This window comes from Oncorhynchus mykiss, chromosome 19 (genome assembly GCF_013265735.2).
Source record: "Oncorhynchus mykiss isolate Arlee chromosome 19, USDA_OmykA_1.1, whole genome shotgun sequence".
Lineage (NCBI taxonomy): Eukaryota > Metazoa > Chordata > Actinopteri > Salmoniformes > Salmonidae > Oncorhynchus > Oncorhynchus mykiss.
Window position 1 is genome coordinate 3,519,459 of NC_048583.1, and position 13,315 is coordinate 3,532,773.

The 13,315-nt window shown below is 46.6% G+C and overlaps 1 protein-coding gene across 3 annotated transcripts in view; it reads right to left on the minus strand.

The window, feature by feature from the left end:
- Positions 1-13,315, minus strand: part of LOC118941414 (microtubule-associated tumor suppressor 1 homolog) — a 90,456-nt gene that overhangs the window by 1,861 nt on the left and 75,280 nt on the right. For all 3 annotated transcript variants that reach the window (XM_036953975.1, XM_036953976.1, XM_036953974.1), the window contains 7 exons: positions 11,185-11,251; positions 6,849-7,063; positions 4,325-4,430; positions 3,931-4,004; positions 3,654-3,749; positions 2,973-3,089; positions 975-1,072 (listed from right to left, as the gene is read on the minus strand). In XM_036953975.1, the coding sequence (XP_036809870.1) occupies positions 975-1,072; positions 2,973-3,089; positions 3,654-3,749; positions 3,931-4,004; positions 4,325-4,430; positions 6,849-7,063; positions 11,185-11,251 (773 nt within the window). The remainder of the gene's footprint in view (positions 1-974; positions 1,073-2,972; positions 3,090-3,653; positions 3,750-3,930; positions 4,005-4,324; positions 4,431-6,848; positions 7,064-11,184; positions 11,252-13,315) is intronic.

Below are 13,315 nucleotides of genomic sequence, written 5' to 3' on the forward strand. Positions count from 1 at the left end.
GAGAGGAGAGAGAGGGAAGATACAAACCGAGAGGAGAGAGAGGTCAGAGAGGGAAGATACACACAGAGAGGAGAGAGAGGAGAGAGAGGGAAGATACACACAGAGAGGAGAGAGAGGTCAGAGAGGGAAGATACACACCAAGAGGAGAGAGAGGAGAGAGAGGGAAGATACACACAGAGAGGAGAGAGAGGAGAGAGAGGGAAGATACAAACCGAGAGGAGAGAGAGGAGAGATACACACAGAGAGGAGAGAGAGTTCAGAGAGGAAAGATACACACAGAGGAGAGAGAGGTCAGAGAGGAAAGATACACACAGAGGAGAGAGAGGACAGATAGGAGAGAGAAGTCAGAGAGGAGAGAGAGGACAGAGAGGAGAGAAAGATACACACAGAGGAGAGAGAGGTCAGAGAGGAAAGATACACACAGAGGAGAGAGAGGACAGATAGGAGAGAGAAGTCAGAGAGGAGAGAGAGGACAGAGAGGAGAGAGAGGTCAGAGAGGAGAGAGAGGACAGAGAGGGAAGATACACACAAAGGGGAGAGAGAGGTCAGAGGGAAGATACACACAGAGGAGAGAGAGGAGAGAGAGGGAAGATACACACAGAGGAGAGAGAGGAGAGAGAGGGAAGATACACAGAGGAGAGAGAGGAGAGAGAGGGAAGATACACAGAGGAGAGAGAGGTCAGAGAGGGAAGATACACAGAGGAGAGAGAGGGAAGATACACAGAGGAGAGAGAGGTCAGAGAGGGAAGATACACAGAGGAGAGAGAGGAGAGAGAGGGAAGATACACAGAGGAGAGAGAGGAAGACGCACACAAAGTGAAGGTGGTTCACTGAACAGCCTCTGTTACAGCAACACAGAGAAACGGACACATAGGAACACACACATTCTGCATGCTAGAAACCCTGCTGGAAGGACAAATGGTGAAGATGAGGATTCTGGAGAGAGATGAGTCACTCCTCTCTGCAGTACGTACTTGGAGAGTGCGGTGTGTTTGTCCATGCGGGCCCTGTAGTCTTCGTTCTCCTGCTGGACTTTGTTCAGACGCTCCTCCAGCTTCACGTTGCTCTCCATCTGGCGCCAGACAGACAACACAAATGGAAAAGTTCAAATGAGATATTTCTCCCCACTCCTGTACTTGAATCATGCCATGATAATATGTACTTGTTTACATTTATAGATTTGCTCGCAGCATCGCATTAATGGAAACAAAGACTGTTCTCAGGGCAGGCTTATGTTTGAATCGTGTCTGGGACAATTTTAGCATTTTAGCTAACCTCTTTCCTAACCTTAACCTAATTCTCCTAACCTGCCACGTTAATTCTCCTAACCTGCCACATTAATTATCCTAACCTGCCACGTTAATTCTCCTAACCTGGCACGTTAATTCTCCTAACCTGCCACGTTAACTCTCCTAACCTGCCAGGTTAACTCTCCTAACCTGCCACGTTAATTCTCCTAACCTGCCAGGTTAATTCTCCTAACCTGCCACGTTAATTCTCCTAACCTGCCAGGTTAATTCTCCTAACCTGCCAGGTTAATTCTCCTAACCTGCCACGTTAATTCTCCTAACCTGCCACGTTAATTCTCCTAACCTGCCACGTTAATTCTCCTAACCTGGCACGTTAATTCTCCTAACCTGCCACGTTAACTCTCCTAACCTGCCAGGTTAACTCTCCTAACCTGCCACGTTAATTCTCCTAACCTGCCAGGTTAATTCTCCTAACCTGCCACGTTAATTCTCCTAACCTGCCAGGTTAATTCTCCTAACCTGCCAGGTTAACTCTCCTAACCTGCCACGTTAATTCTCCTAACCTGCCAGGTTAATTCTCCTAACCTGCCAGGTTAATTCTCCTAACCTGCCAGGTTAATTCTCCTAACCTGCCACGTTAATTCTCCTAACCTGCCAGGTTAATTCTCCTAACCTGCCAGGTTAATTCTCCTAACCTGCCAGGTTAACTCTCCTAACCTGCCACGTTAATTCTCCTAACCTGCCAGGTTAATTCTCCTAACCTGCCACGTTAATTCTCCTAACCTGCCAGGTTAATTCTCCTAACCTACCACGTTAATTCTCCTAACCTGCCAGGTTAATTCTCCTAACCTGCCAGGTTAATTCTCCTAACCTGCCAGGTTAATTCTCCTAACCTGCCACGTTAATTATCCTAACCTGCCACGTTAATTCTCCTAACCTGCCAGGTTAATTCTCCTAACCTGCCACGTTAATTCTCCTAACCTGCCAGGTTAATTCTCCTAACCTGCCAGGTTAATTCTCCTAACCTGCCACGTTAATTCTCCTAACCTGCCACGTTAATTCTCCTGGGAAGAGTCTTGGTTTCCACTAATGCGACACAGCGATTTGCTCACTCGATCACGTGACACATGCAATGAATCTCTAATAGAAGGCTGGTGTCTGTGCCCACCATTAAACACTGATGATGGCTTGATGCACAAACGGTTGTGTTTTGTTTTCAGCTTTTATTTATGCACAATAAACTTCTGGGTACCAGAAAGTCCCAATAGCTGTGGATGATCTCAGTGTGCAGGTCTCCACCGCTCCTAGGCGGTTTAGGCCCAGGATTCTAATCAGCACTTTGAGACAAAGGTATTTGTTTAACTAGGTTGCTCTGAAGCCTGCGGCGAGGCAGACTCAATCTTTCCACTCATGACTCAATATTCGTGGGGTATTTATGCAGTTTTGTTTTGCAGTGAAATGACTCTCTATGTGGTGACTCCCAAGGCTGAAGACAATCTATCACGAGCTTGAACGGCCAAACAAACCCTTACTAAAACACTCCGTCTACACAGGAATGTGTGTGTGTCTTATAAGGGATGACATAAGATGGCGCACCCTTTCAGTGATGTACAGAGAGAGCTAGCGAAGACAACAGCGAACATACACCGGGGCAAGCTCAGGGCATGCGTGTGTGCGTGTGTAGGCGCGTTTTCATTGACGTGTGTGTGCGTACGTCCTCACCAGCCTGTCCATCTGCATGAGTTTCTTGTCCTGTTGATGAAGCTGTTTGGTCTTTATCTCCAGAACCACCTTAAGACTCTCCAGCTCCTGTCCCAGATACAACACATGGGAGTCCTTCTATAGGGAGAGATAGGAAGAGGGGGCGAGGGAGAGAGAGAGATAGAGAGAGGAAGAGAGAGGGGGAGAGAGAAGGATGGGGAAGAGAGAAAAATGGGGGGAAGAGAGAGAGAGAGAATTTCATTCACAAACCAGAGTCCTATTCCTAACCTCTTCTATCCCCTACAAACTGTTGTTCCAGACAAACAACAGTCTCAATAACCCACTTTAAGATGGATGATTGCAGTACCAGAGTGGTGGGTTTGATTCCCAAATGAAACTAAATATGCATGAGTCACTGTGGATAAATCCCCAAACACTGCCATCTCAGAAACGGACACAATGGCCAGTGCTGCATGTCCATTAGCAACCAACAGGGGGCAGTATTGCACCAGTAAAAAGACCATAAGGTTCAATAACAACAAAAAAGAAGCAGTAAACTGGGACATCTGTCTCACAGCAGTAGTATTGTTGACTGAGGTACACAGTGTACCAGAACAATAGCATTCTTCAGCACCTTCCTGTGTCCATGGGGCTCTGGGCATAATTAGACCACTACATAGGGTGTCATCATATTCCTTTTACCTGGTTATTCTCTGCCAGAATCCTCCTCCTCTCTTCCTCCGCTCGCAGCTTCTCGCTCAGCGCCTCGTTCTCCAATGTGAGGTCCTGGATTTTCTCCTGTTGTGGGGGTGAGAGAGAGAGAGAAAGTGGTTGAGAGAGAGAGAGAGTTAAGTCAACGCTACAACAGTGTTCCTCCCTGATACTGAGTCTATATAAGACATACAGAAGATAGTAGTATCTGTATTGGGTAAACGTGTTGGTAAGGGAGGGAGGGAGGTACAGGGAACATGGATCTTACAGTGAGAGTGGCCTCCGTTTCCTTTAGTGTTTTGTCCAGGTTCTCCAAGTCCTGTTCCAGGGTTTTCCTGAGCTCTGCAAAACAACAACACACACACACACTGAGTCAATGATGGAGGAAAACTAGTCACTTATTCACCAATTAAAACACTTTGGATTAAACCTTTCTCATGTGAAAACCAACCAAGTGTGTGGATGCCTGAGATGGATGGATGGATGAGTGGATAGATTGATGGGTGGATGGATTGATGGGTGGATGGATGGATTGGTGGGTGGATGGATTGATGGGTGGATGGATTGATGGGTGGATGGGTTGAAACATGCATTTTAGGACAGAAGAATAGAGGGATGAATTTCAATGAGTTCTGTGAAGGTGTGTGGTTGTGTGTCCTCACCTTGGACAGCGGTGTCGTAGGTCAGTCTGAGCGTGTCCATCTGCTGAGCGTGGCTGGCCTCAGAGTTTCTCCTCAGAGTCTCCTGTCTGCTCCTCATCTCCTCCAGCTGACAGAGAGAAGAATAAAATGGATTGATTGACCATTCTAATTCCATGGGCTCCTCTCAGTAACACAAGTACGCCATTACAAGCTGAGCATCAGTTACGGGGTGAATCTCAATAGTCCAAGGTTTCCTCTTTATACTTTCAATTCATACTACTAATATTCCCCCCTACTATTATGACACATTTCAAATCAAAGGTTATTGGTTGCGTACACAGTTTATCAGGTGTCAATGAACTATGTGGAGTATCCAGTATTTAAATACACAGTTTATCAGGTGTTATAGCGGGGGCAGTGAAATGCTGGTGTCACCTGCTCCTAACAGGGCAGTTCAAATGAGAAATAATACAATGAACTGTGTGGAGAATCCAGTATTTAAATACAGTGTGAAAGCAGCATAACAGAAACGGGAAGTGTTTTATGTCTCTATATACGTGGGGCAGCAGCGTTGTGTGTGTGTGTGTGTGTGTGTGTGTGCAGGAGTCTGCGTGTGTATGAGGTGTGTGTTTTATGTCTCTATATACGTGGGGCAGCAGTGTTGTGTGTGTGCAGGAGTCTGCGTGTGTATGAGGTGTGTGTGTGTGTATGTCAAATCAAATCAAATCAAATCAAATTTTATTTGTCACATACACATGGTTAGCAGATGTTAATGCGAGTGTAGCGAAATGCTTGTGCTTCTAGTTCCGACAATGCAGTAATAACCAACAAGTAATCTAACTAACAATTCCAAAACTACTGTCTTGTACACAGTGTAAGGGGATAAAGAATATGTACATAAGGATATATGAATGAGTGATGGTACAGAGCAGCATAGGCAAGATACAGTAGATGGTATCGAGTACAGTATGTACAAATGAGATGAGTATGTAAACAAAGTGGCATAGTTTAAAGTGGCTAGTGATACATGTATTACATAAGGATACAGTCGATGATATAGAGTACAGTATATACGTATGCATATGAGATGAATAATGTAGGGTAAGTAACATTATATAAGGTAGCATTGTTTAAAGTGGCTAGTGATATATTTACATCATTTCCCATCAATTCCCATTATTAAAGTGGCTGGAGTTGAGTCAGTGTCAGTGTGTTGGCAGCAGCCACTCAATGTTAGTGGTGGCTGTTTAACAGTCTGATGGCCTTGAGATAGAAGCTGTTTTTCAGTCTCTCGGTCCCAGCTTTGATGCACCTGTACTGACCTCGCCTTCTGGATGATAGCGGGGTGAACAGGCAGTGGCTCGGGTGGTTGATGTCCTTGATGATCTTTATGGCCTTCCTGTGACATCGGGTGGTGTAGGTGTCCTGGAGGGCAGGTAGTTTGCCCCCGGTGATGCGTTGTGCAGACCTCACCACCCTCTGGAGAGCCTTACGGTTGAGGGCGGAGCAGTTGCCGTACCAGGCGGTGATACAGCCCGCCAGGATGCTCTCGATTGTGCATCTGTAGAAGTTTGTGAGTGCTTTTGGTGACAAGCCAAATTTCTTCAGCCTCCTGAGGTTGAAGAGGCGCTGCTGCGCCTTCTTCACAATGCTGTCTGTGTGAGTGGACCAATTCAGTTTGTCTGTGATGTGTATGCCGAGGAACTTAAAACTTGCTACCCTCTCCACTACTGTTCCATCGATGTGGATAGGGGGGTGTTCCCTCTGCTGTTTCCTGAAGTCCACAATCATCTCCTTAGTTTTGTTGACGTTGAGTGTGAGGTTATTTTCCTGACACCACCCTCCGAGGGCCCTCACCTCCTCCCTATAGGCCGTCGTATGTGCAGGAGTCTGCGTGTGTGTGAGGTGTGTGTGTGTGTATGTGCAGGAGTCTGCGTGTGTATGAGGTGTGTGTGTGTGTATGTGCAGGAGTCTGCGTGTGTGTGAGGTGTGTGTGTGTGTATGTGCAGGAGTCTGCGTGTGTATGAGGTGTGTGTGTGTGTGTATGTGCAGGAGTCTGCGTGTGTGTGAGGTGTGTGTGTGTATGTGCAGGAGTCCGCGTGTGTATGAGGTGTGTGTTTTGTGCGTGGGAGTAGGTGTGCTAAAAAGTATCTGATTTGGAACAAGCTCATGTGGATGATTTATCGCTAATTGAATTACCAGTTAGATGTAGGCCATAGAGGACTCAGGAAGTAATACTACGTGCCAATTCATATTCATCCATCCCGACCCCGTTCTACCGCTGATGACATCAGGGAGTAATAACCATGGCAACGGTCGTAAATCTCGGGAAGCGTTTAGGAGTTGGGCGCTGTGTGTGGTGCGGTTGAGAGCCAGTGGAGTGTTTCAGAAGTGCTCAAATGCTGTGTTCACGTGCTAGTCGGAACTAGGAAACTCCGACTTGCTAACAGGTTGTAGTTAAACACGTGCCCCGTTCAGCCAGTTAGTAAGTTGAACATTTCAGAGCCCGGTCACCACAAGCCCGGTCACCGCCTCGACCACTGACCTGCTGCTCCATGAGGGCGCGGCATTTGTCCGCCTCCTCCTGATAGGCCTGGTGCACCTTGTCCCACTCTGCCTGGTAGAAGGCCTTGAGCCTCTCCTCCAGGCCGGTCAGCTCAGCCTGGTGATCCCTCTGGACCCTTCGCACCGCCTCCTCCAGAGACACCCGCACCTCCTCCTTCTCCTTCTGCAGCCGCTCACAGCACTGGGACGAGGAGACTGGAGAGGGAGGGAGGGGGAGGAGAGGGAGGGAGGGAGGGAGGGAGGGAGGGAGGGAGGGAGGGAGGGAGGGAGGGAGGGAGGGAGAGGAGAGGGAGGGGGAGGAGAGAGAGGGAGGGGGAGAAGGGGGAGGAGAGGGAGGAGAGAGAGGGAGGGGGAGGAGAGAGAGGGAGGGGGAGAAGGGGGAGGAGAGGGAGGAGAGAGAGGGAGGGGGAGGAGAGAGAGGGAGGGGGAGAAGGGGGAGGAGAGGGAGGAGAGAGAGGGAGGGGGAGGAGAGAGAGGGAGGGGGAGAAGGGGGAGGAGAGGGAGGAGAGAGAGAGAGGTGGAGGAGAGAGAGGGAGGGGGAGAAGGGGGAGGAGAGGGAGGAGAGAGAGGGAGGTGGAGGAGAGAGAGGGAGGGGGAGAAGGGGGAGGAGAGGGAGGAGAAAGAGAGAGACCATGTCATTGTCACTTTGTATTTTAGAATTCACTTTCAAAACACAATTACCCAGAATGAGGCTCTATGATAAATAATGACTTCACTGTAATAAGAGGGCGACAGCGTTGGAATAACATCTAACGGCCAATTGGTGTTGTTGTAACAGCGTTGCATAAACACCAATTGGATGTGAACATCTGACGACGCACTGGAAAAATGCACCACTGTTCCAACATTGCACAATCCAACCCCAACCTCTAATCCTGATCAGAATCATATGCACCCTTTCACACAGCACTTTACATGTCCGCTGAAAACTAAGGGCCGGATTCCAGGACCCATTAAACCAGGCCCTGAACTACAAAGCCCCTTCAACAGCAGATCTCCATTGAACGTAATTGTTTTGCCCAACCAGGAGTAGAATTCATTTGGGTCTAGTAGGCTATAACCTACTTAATCGACATCTAATGACAGGACTATATTTAAATACATATGTAATGATAATACCAGATTCCCACAGCGCAGCACAGAGCAGCCTGGACAGTTGACATTTCCTCATATCCTCCCCTGTGGGATTAACTCTGAGGCCTGTTGCCACGGCGATGTTGTCATAAAGGCCGGCAGCTGTGAGCCCGTTAACAGACGGGTCCTGTCTTTATTATGGGGTAACTAACAGAAAGGGTGTGTGTGTGTGTGTGTGTGTGTGGATTAGGGGCAGGTGTGACTGGCATGTGGCCCCCGTATTATGACATCAGCGCTGCCCCCCCACAAATTGTTTCATAACACGACATCATGGGTCAAGAAGGAACAAGGAAGGGAGCTGGAAAGAATGTATATCTAAGGGCAGATCTAGGATCAGGATTTACTCAAGCCTATTACTGTAGCCATTATCAGCTCAAGATAAAATTGATCTAGGATCAGATTTAAAGGGATAGTTCAGGATTTAGGCAATGAATCCCCTTTATCTACTTCCCCAGATTAACATGAACTTGTGGATACCATTTTTATGTATCTGTGTCCAGTACGAAGGAAGTTGGAGGTCGTTTCACAAGCCAATGCTAACCAGCAGAGACATACAAAATGGTATTCATTAGTTCATCAGACTTCGGGGAAGTAGATAACGGGCTTCAATGCCAAACCTGAAATATCACTAACTCAATCCGCAAATTTTAACTGTGACCATTATCCACTCATTATAAAGAGCCTAGAACTGTTAACTCCCAAACTGTCGGAAAGACAAATAAAATCCTTGGAAGTCAGACTGACAACGTTCTTTCACTAGCTTGAAGAGAAACGTATTGGCACAGGTTCTGCTGGTCAAACATACAGTAGACATAGCAGAGAGACTTGTTAGCACTTCTCAAAGTCTGACGTTAACAGACAGAGTTTTGAAGGAGGTGGTGAGAGTGAGATTCATACATTCCACAGTCATGTGTAAAAACAGGGGTCAAGGTTCAACAAGCACACCAAAGCCCCCGCTCATCAAACAGATGGTAGTCGATACATTTTCTGCTGAGGTTCGGTGGGAAAGAAAGTGCATCTATGCACGTGTTTGCTTTTAGGGGGAGAGGGCTTGGTACGGCAGTTAAAGGGTGTGTCCGGGCTTACACGAGTGTGTGTGTTGAGACGGAATGGTTTTCACTGTGTAGTAAAAGTATTGTTTGTATAAACGTGTGTGAGAGAGAAAAGTGTGTGAAAGAAAAAAACGACAGAATTGTAGTCGGAGTGTTGTGTGTTTGTCTACCATGCATGTGAGAGTGTGTGCCTGTCTGTTTAAAAGAGAAGGGGGCTTTCTAGCTCTCTATATCCCTGACAGCAGACGGCCGTTGGTATTGTTCATCAGAACCACATTGTACAGGCATTCCAACCAGATGCCTCTAAGGCATTTTGCACAGTTGGCGAGGATTGACGAGGTCTGGCAGGACGTCTGAGACGGTCATGGGGGCACGTGGGTAAAGTGAAACGGAGCACGTTTCCTCTCCCTTTCGTAACACATTACAACATCTGGGGTCTGGGCCAAGTCGAAGGAACAGAACTGAACAAGCCCATTCCTCTGGAACGCCACTCTGATGTCATTGGCGGAACAGACCAGAATGCCTTGTAATGTATGAAACACAGCCACAACAATGAGTGTTTCAACATGTTCACAAACACCTTCCCGCCTTGTTTGAAATGATCACCACTAAGAAAAATGGATAGCTGTCAGCATGGATTCTATCCCATATTATTGACCTATCCAGTCGTGTCAGATCAGGGATCATCTTGAAGGGAGGAAGGACGCATGTTTTTACAATGGGATGTATTTGAAATTCTGGGGAAACATGGATCGAAATGTTGTCAACATGTCAGATTACACTACAACAAAATTTGGCCCGCAGATGATTTTATTTGGCCCCCCATGTAAAAAGAGTTAAAGAGCGACTAGAAACACCAGCAAATCAGCTCCAAGTGATTTTAATTTAGTTCATAAGGATACCCCACGCATAACAGATATATGTGATTGTATCCAAATGTAAGCAAGGTTTGAAATGACTGTGTTTTAGTCAAATATTATATCTGCAGTCTACAAAGTATTTGTAATCATGCTCTGGCCCCCTGACCATCTCCTCAAGAAAGAAAATCGTCCCACGGTGTGATCTAGTTGCTGATCCCTGCCCTACAACAACCAGACGTTTCTCCAGAATTACAGTCTGAACATTTCCTCCTAAAGAGAACAACCCCCTTCCCTGACAAGCAGTTTCACAGCACTTAACCCCATTATGTTAAGACTATTGTCCTGTCACGACAGTGATGTAGCATGTCTCCATAAGGGTAAACAGAGATGATGCTGCAGAGAGACTACCACTAACTACTGTTGGTGAAGGCTTGGAGGGAAGACGTTAAGTCATGCTTGAAGGAAGACCGTGGACAAAGGAGACGGTCTGTAATTATGAAGGCTTTATGACTGCTGCACGGGCTACCAATAACATCAGTTCAATGCATTTCCCTGACACGCGCAAACACACGTACTTGCATGCTAACAGGTGTACACACAGGCACACACATTTTTGCAAAACATGCAGAGGCTTGCATTCATGCCTCCCAAATACAGCATGCCTAGGGGGTGGGGGCTAATAATGTCTACACAGAGGCAGAGAGTTGGCCAGCACACAGTGCTTTGGAAGGCAGTTGACGACCTGATAAGGCCTTAATGATAAGCCAACAGGTTAGGGAAATGAGAGGGAAATAGAGGGAAGGTTCATTCACATTGAGTGTTGTAAAAAAACAAAAAAAACTTGTTGGCTTCACTCATAACGAGACACAATTGTCAGATTAAATGTTTTCGTTGATCATTTTCTTATTTACAGATTTTCTGCTTCAGACAAACACTTGCGCTTCCTTGAGCAACCGACGTGCTGATAAACGTGCAAATGTAAGAGGTAGAGGGGTAGACATGAGGTAGAGGGGTAGACATGAGGTAGAGGGGTAGACATGAGGTAGAGGGGTAGACATGAAGTAGAGGGGTAGACATGAGGTAGAGGGGTAGACATGAGGTAGAGGGGTAGACATGAGGTAGAGGGGTAGACATGAGGTAGAGGGGTAGACATGAGGTAGATGGGTAGACATGAGGTAGAGGGGTAGACATGAGGTAGAGGGGTAGACATGAGGTAGAGGGGTAGACATGAGGTAGAGAGGTAGACATGCTTGAGGTGTTTTTTTCTTACTGAGCTCATCGCGCAGGGTAGAAAGCTCCAGGGACAGTCCTTTCTTCAGCTTCAATGTCTCTTCACGCTGAGAGAGAGAGAGAGAGAGAGAGAGAGAGAGAGAGAGAGAGAGAGAGAGAGAGAGAGAGACTATTAGTTATTAAGTCAATGGAAAAACTATTCCTAAACTATGTGAGACTTCCGTTTCAAGTGGAACCAGACAATGGTTTTACGTCAGACATTATGACTCGACTGACAGTCATCTTTCCACAACATCATTCCTTGGCAACAATAGCTTCTTAGACTTTGAAAAATGACAGGCTTCAGTATGGTGACCTAATAACATATTCCTATAGGCGTGTCGAGGAATGCTGTAACTTCTAACAACAACCTACTACAACCTACATTAGCCTGCTGGGTAGGCTACAGAAACAGCACATTTCTGAGAGCTGCATTTTCATAGCCTGGTCCCAGATCTGTTAGCGCCGTCTGCCATCTTCTATGGTGCCGTAGGAGTTGACGAGACAGCACAAACGGATTTGGGAACCAGGCTAGCGTTTTCAGCAGCTGTCTCGACACCAGACACTGTTTTCCTTATGACAGTGTGTCCATATCACGCCGTTATCATACTGTGGAGAGACGACTTTTAGGGTGACTTAGAAGTGACATTGGGCATCTTAGAAACAGGGAACACTATGAAAACTCATCTGACAGGCCTACGCATTAATAAGTAGATAGTTTGAGTCTAAAACACACACGCTTCCTCTCAGATGTCACATACACAAATTATCTCTGAACTTGATCATTCTTACGGACTTACACTCTCATACATATCAACATTGTCTCAACATCCTGAAAGGATGGAAGGCTACACCCTGCACTAATCCCACACACACTTCTCTAAAATGGTCAAACAGAGACGGTGCTATAATAAATGTCCACACTCTTTAAAACAGAGACACAACGATCACTTCATAACCGTCTCTATTTGACACATGGCATGATGAACACACACTTTATAGTCATGAATCCAATCGGTCAGCTGTAAGGGAACAGATAGATAGATAGATAGATAGATAGATAGATAGAGAGATAGAGAGATAGATAGATAGATAGATAGATAGAGAGATAGAGAGAGATAGAGAGAGATAGAGGCCAAACAGCCCGCCAACAGATGCGCAAAACAAAAACAACAAAAATAAAGCAAACGGAGCGAGAAAGAAAGAGAGAGAGAAAAGAAGAGAGAGAGAAAACAAACACACCTTGCCTTTCTTTCTGGTATGTGGAGGAGTCTTCAGGCAGGCTTTGCTGCCAGAGGAGCCCATGTTATTCCCCCTGGGCTGCTGAAGGGCCAAGTGCTACATCTAGGAGCTCCACTACAATGTGCCTGGTCAGAACCTCCCCCTCTCCAACCACCTCTACCACTCCACTCTCTCGCTCGCTCAGGAAACTGGTCTGTCTACATCAAATAAACCTCCCTCCCTCTCCAAGGAGTACTCAGCACATCAAGCCCTGCCTAGCAGTACCTCCCCACCTCCAACCCAGCCGCCCTTGGCCAAGCTCCAGCCCACATATATTTCCCCTAGAGACAGGGCCTGGAGCTGGGGGTCTGGGGGAGGTGGAGGGAGAGGGCTAGATGAGCGTGAGGTCAGGCTGGGCTAAGGCCCTCTGCTCTGGGCCTCGGGGGCTGCGTGGTCAAGCCTCTCTGGTTCCTTTAACTTTTAAAAGAGCCAGTGGTTGTACAGTACATGTGTCTGTGGGGCTAATCCATTCATAAACATTAGCAGCACTAACAACACTCACTAGATTCTACTTTTCAAAGACATGACCTATAAGGAATCAAAGTGAGCTTGGCCATTGCCTATTAGCTAGCCTGCTACATAGTTACAGTGGAGATGTTTGATTTTTTATTTTATTTCACCTTTATTTAACCAGGTAGGCAAGTTGAGAACAAGTTCTCATTTACAACTGCGACCTGGCCAAGATAAAGCAAAGCAGTTCGACAGATACAACGACACAGAGTTACACATGGAGTAAAACAAACATACAGTCAATAATACAGTATAAACAAGTCTATATACGATGTGAGCAAATGAGGTGAGATAAGGGAGGTAAAGGCAAAAAAAAGGCCATGGTGGCAAAGTAAATACAC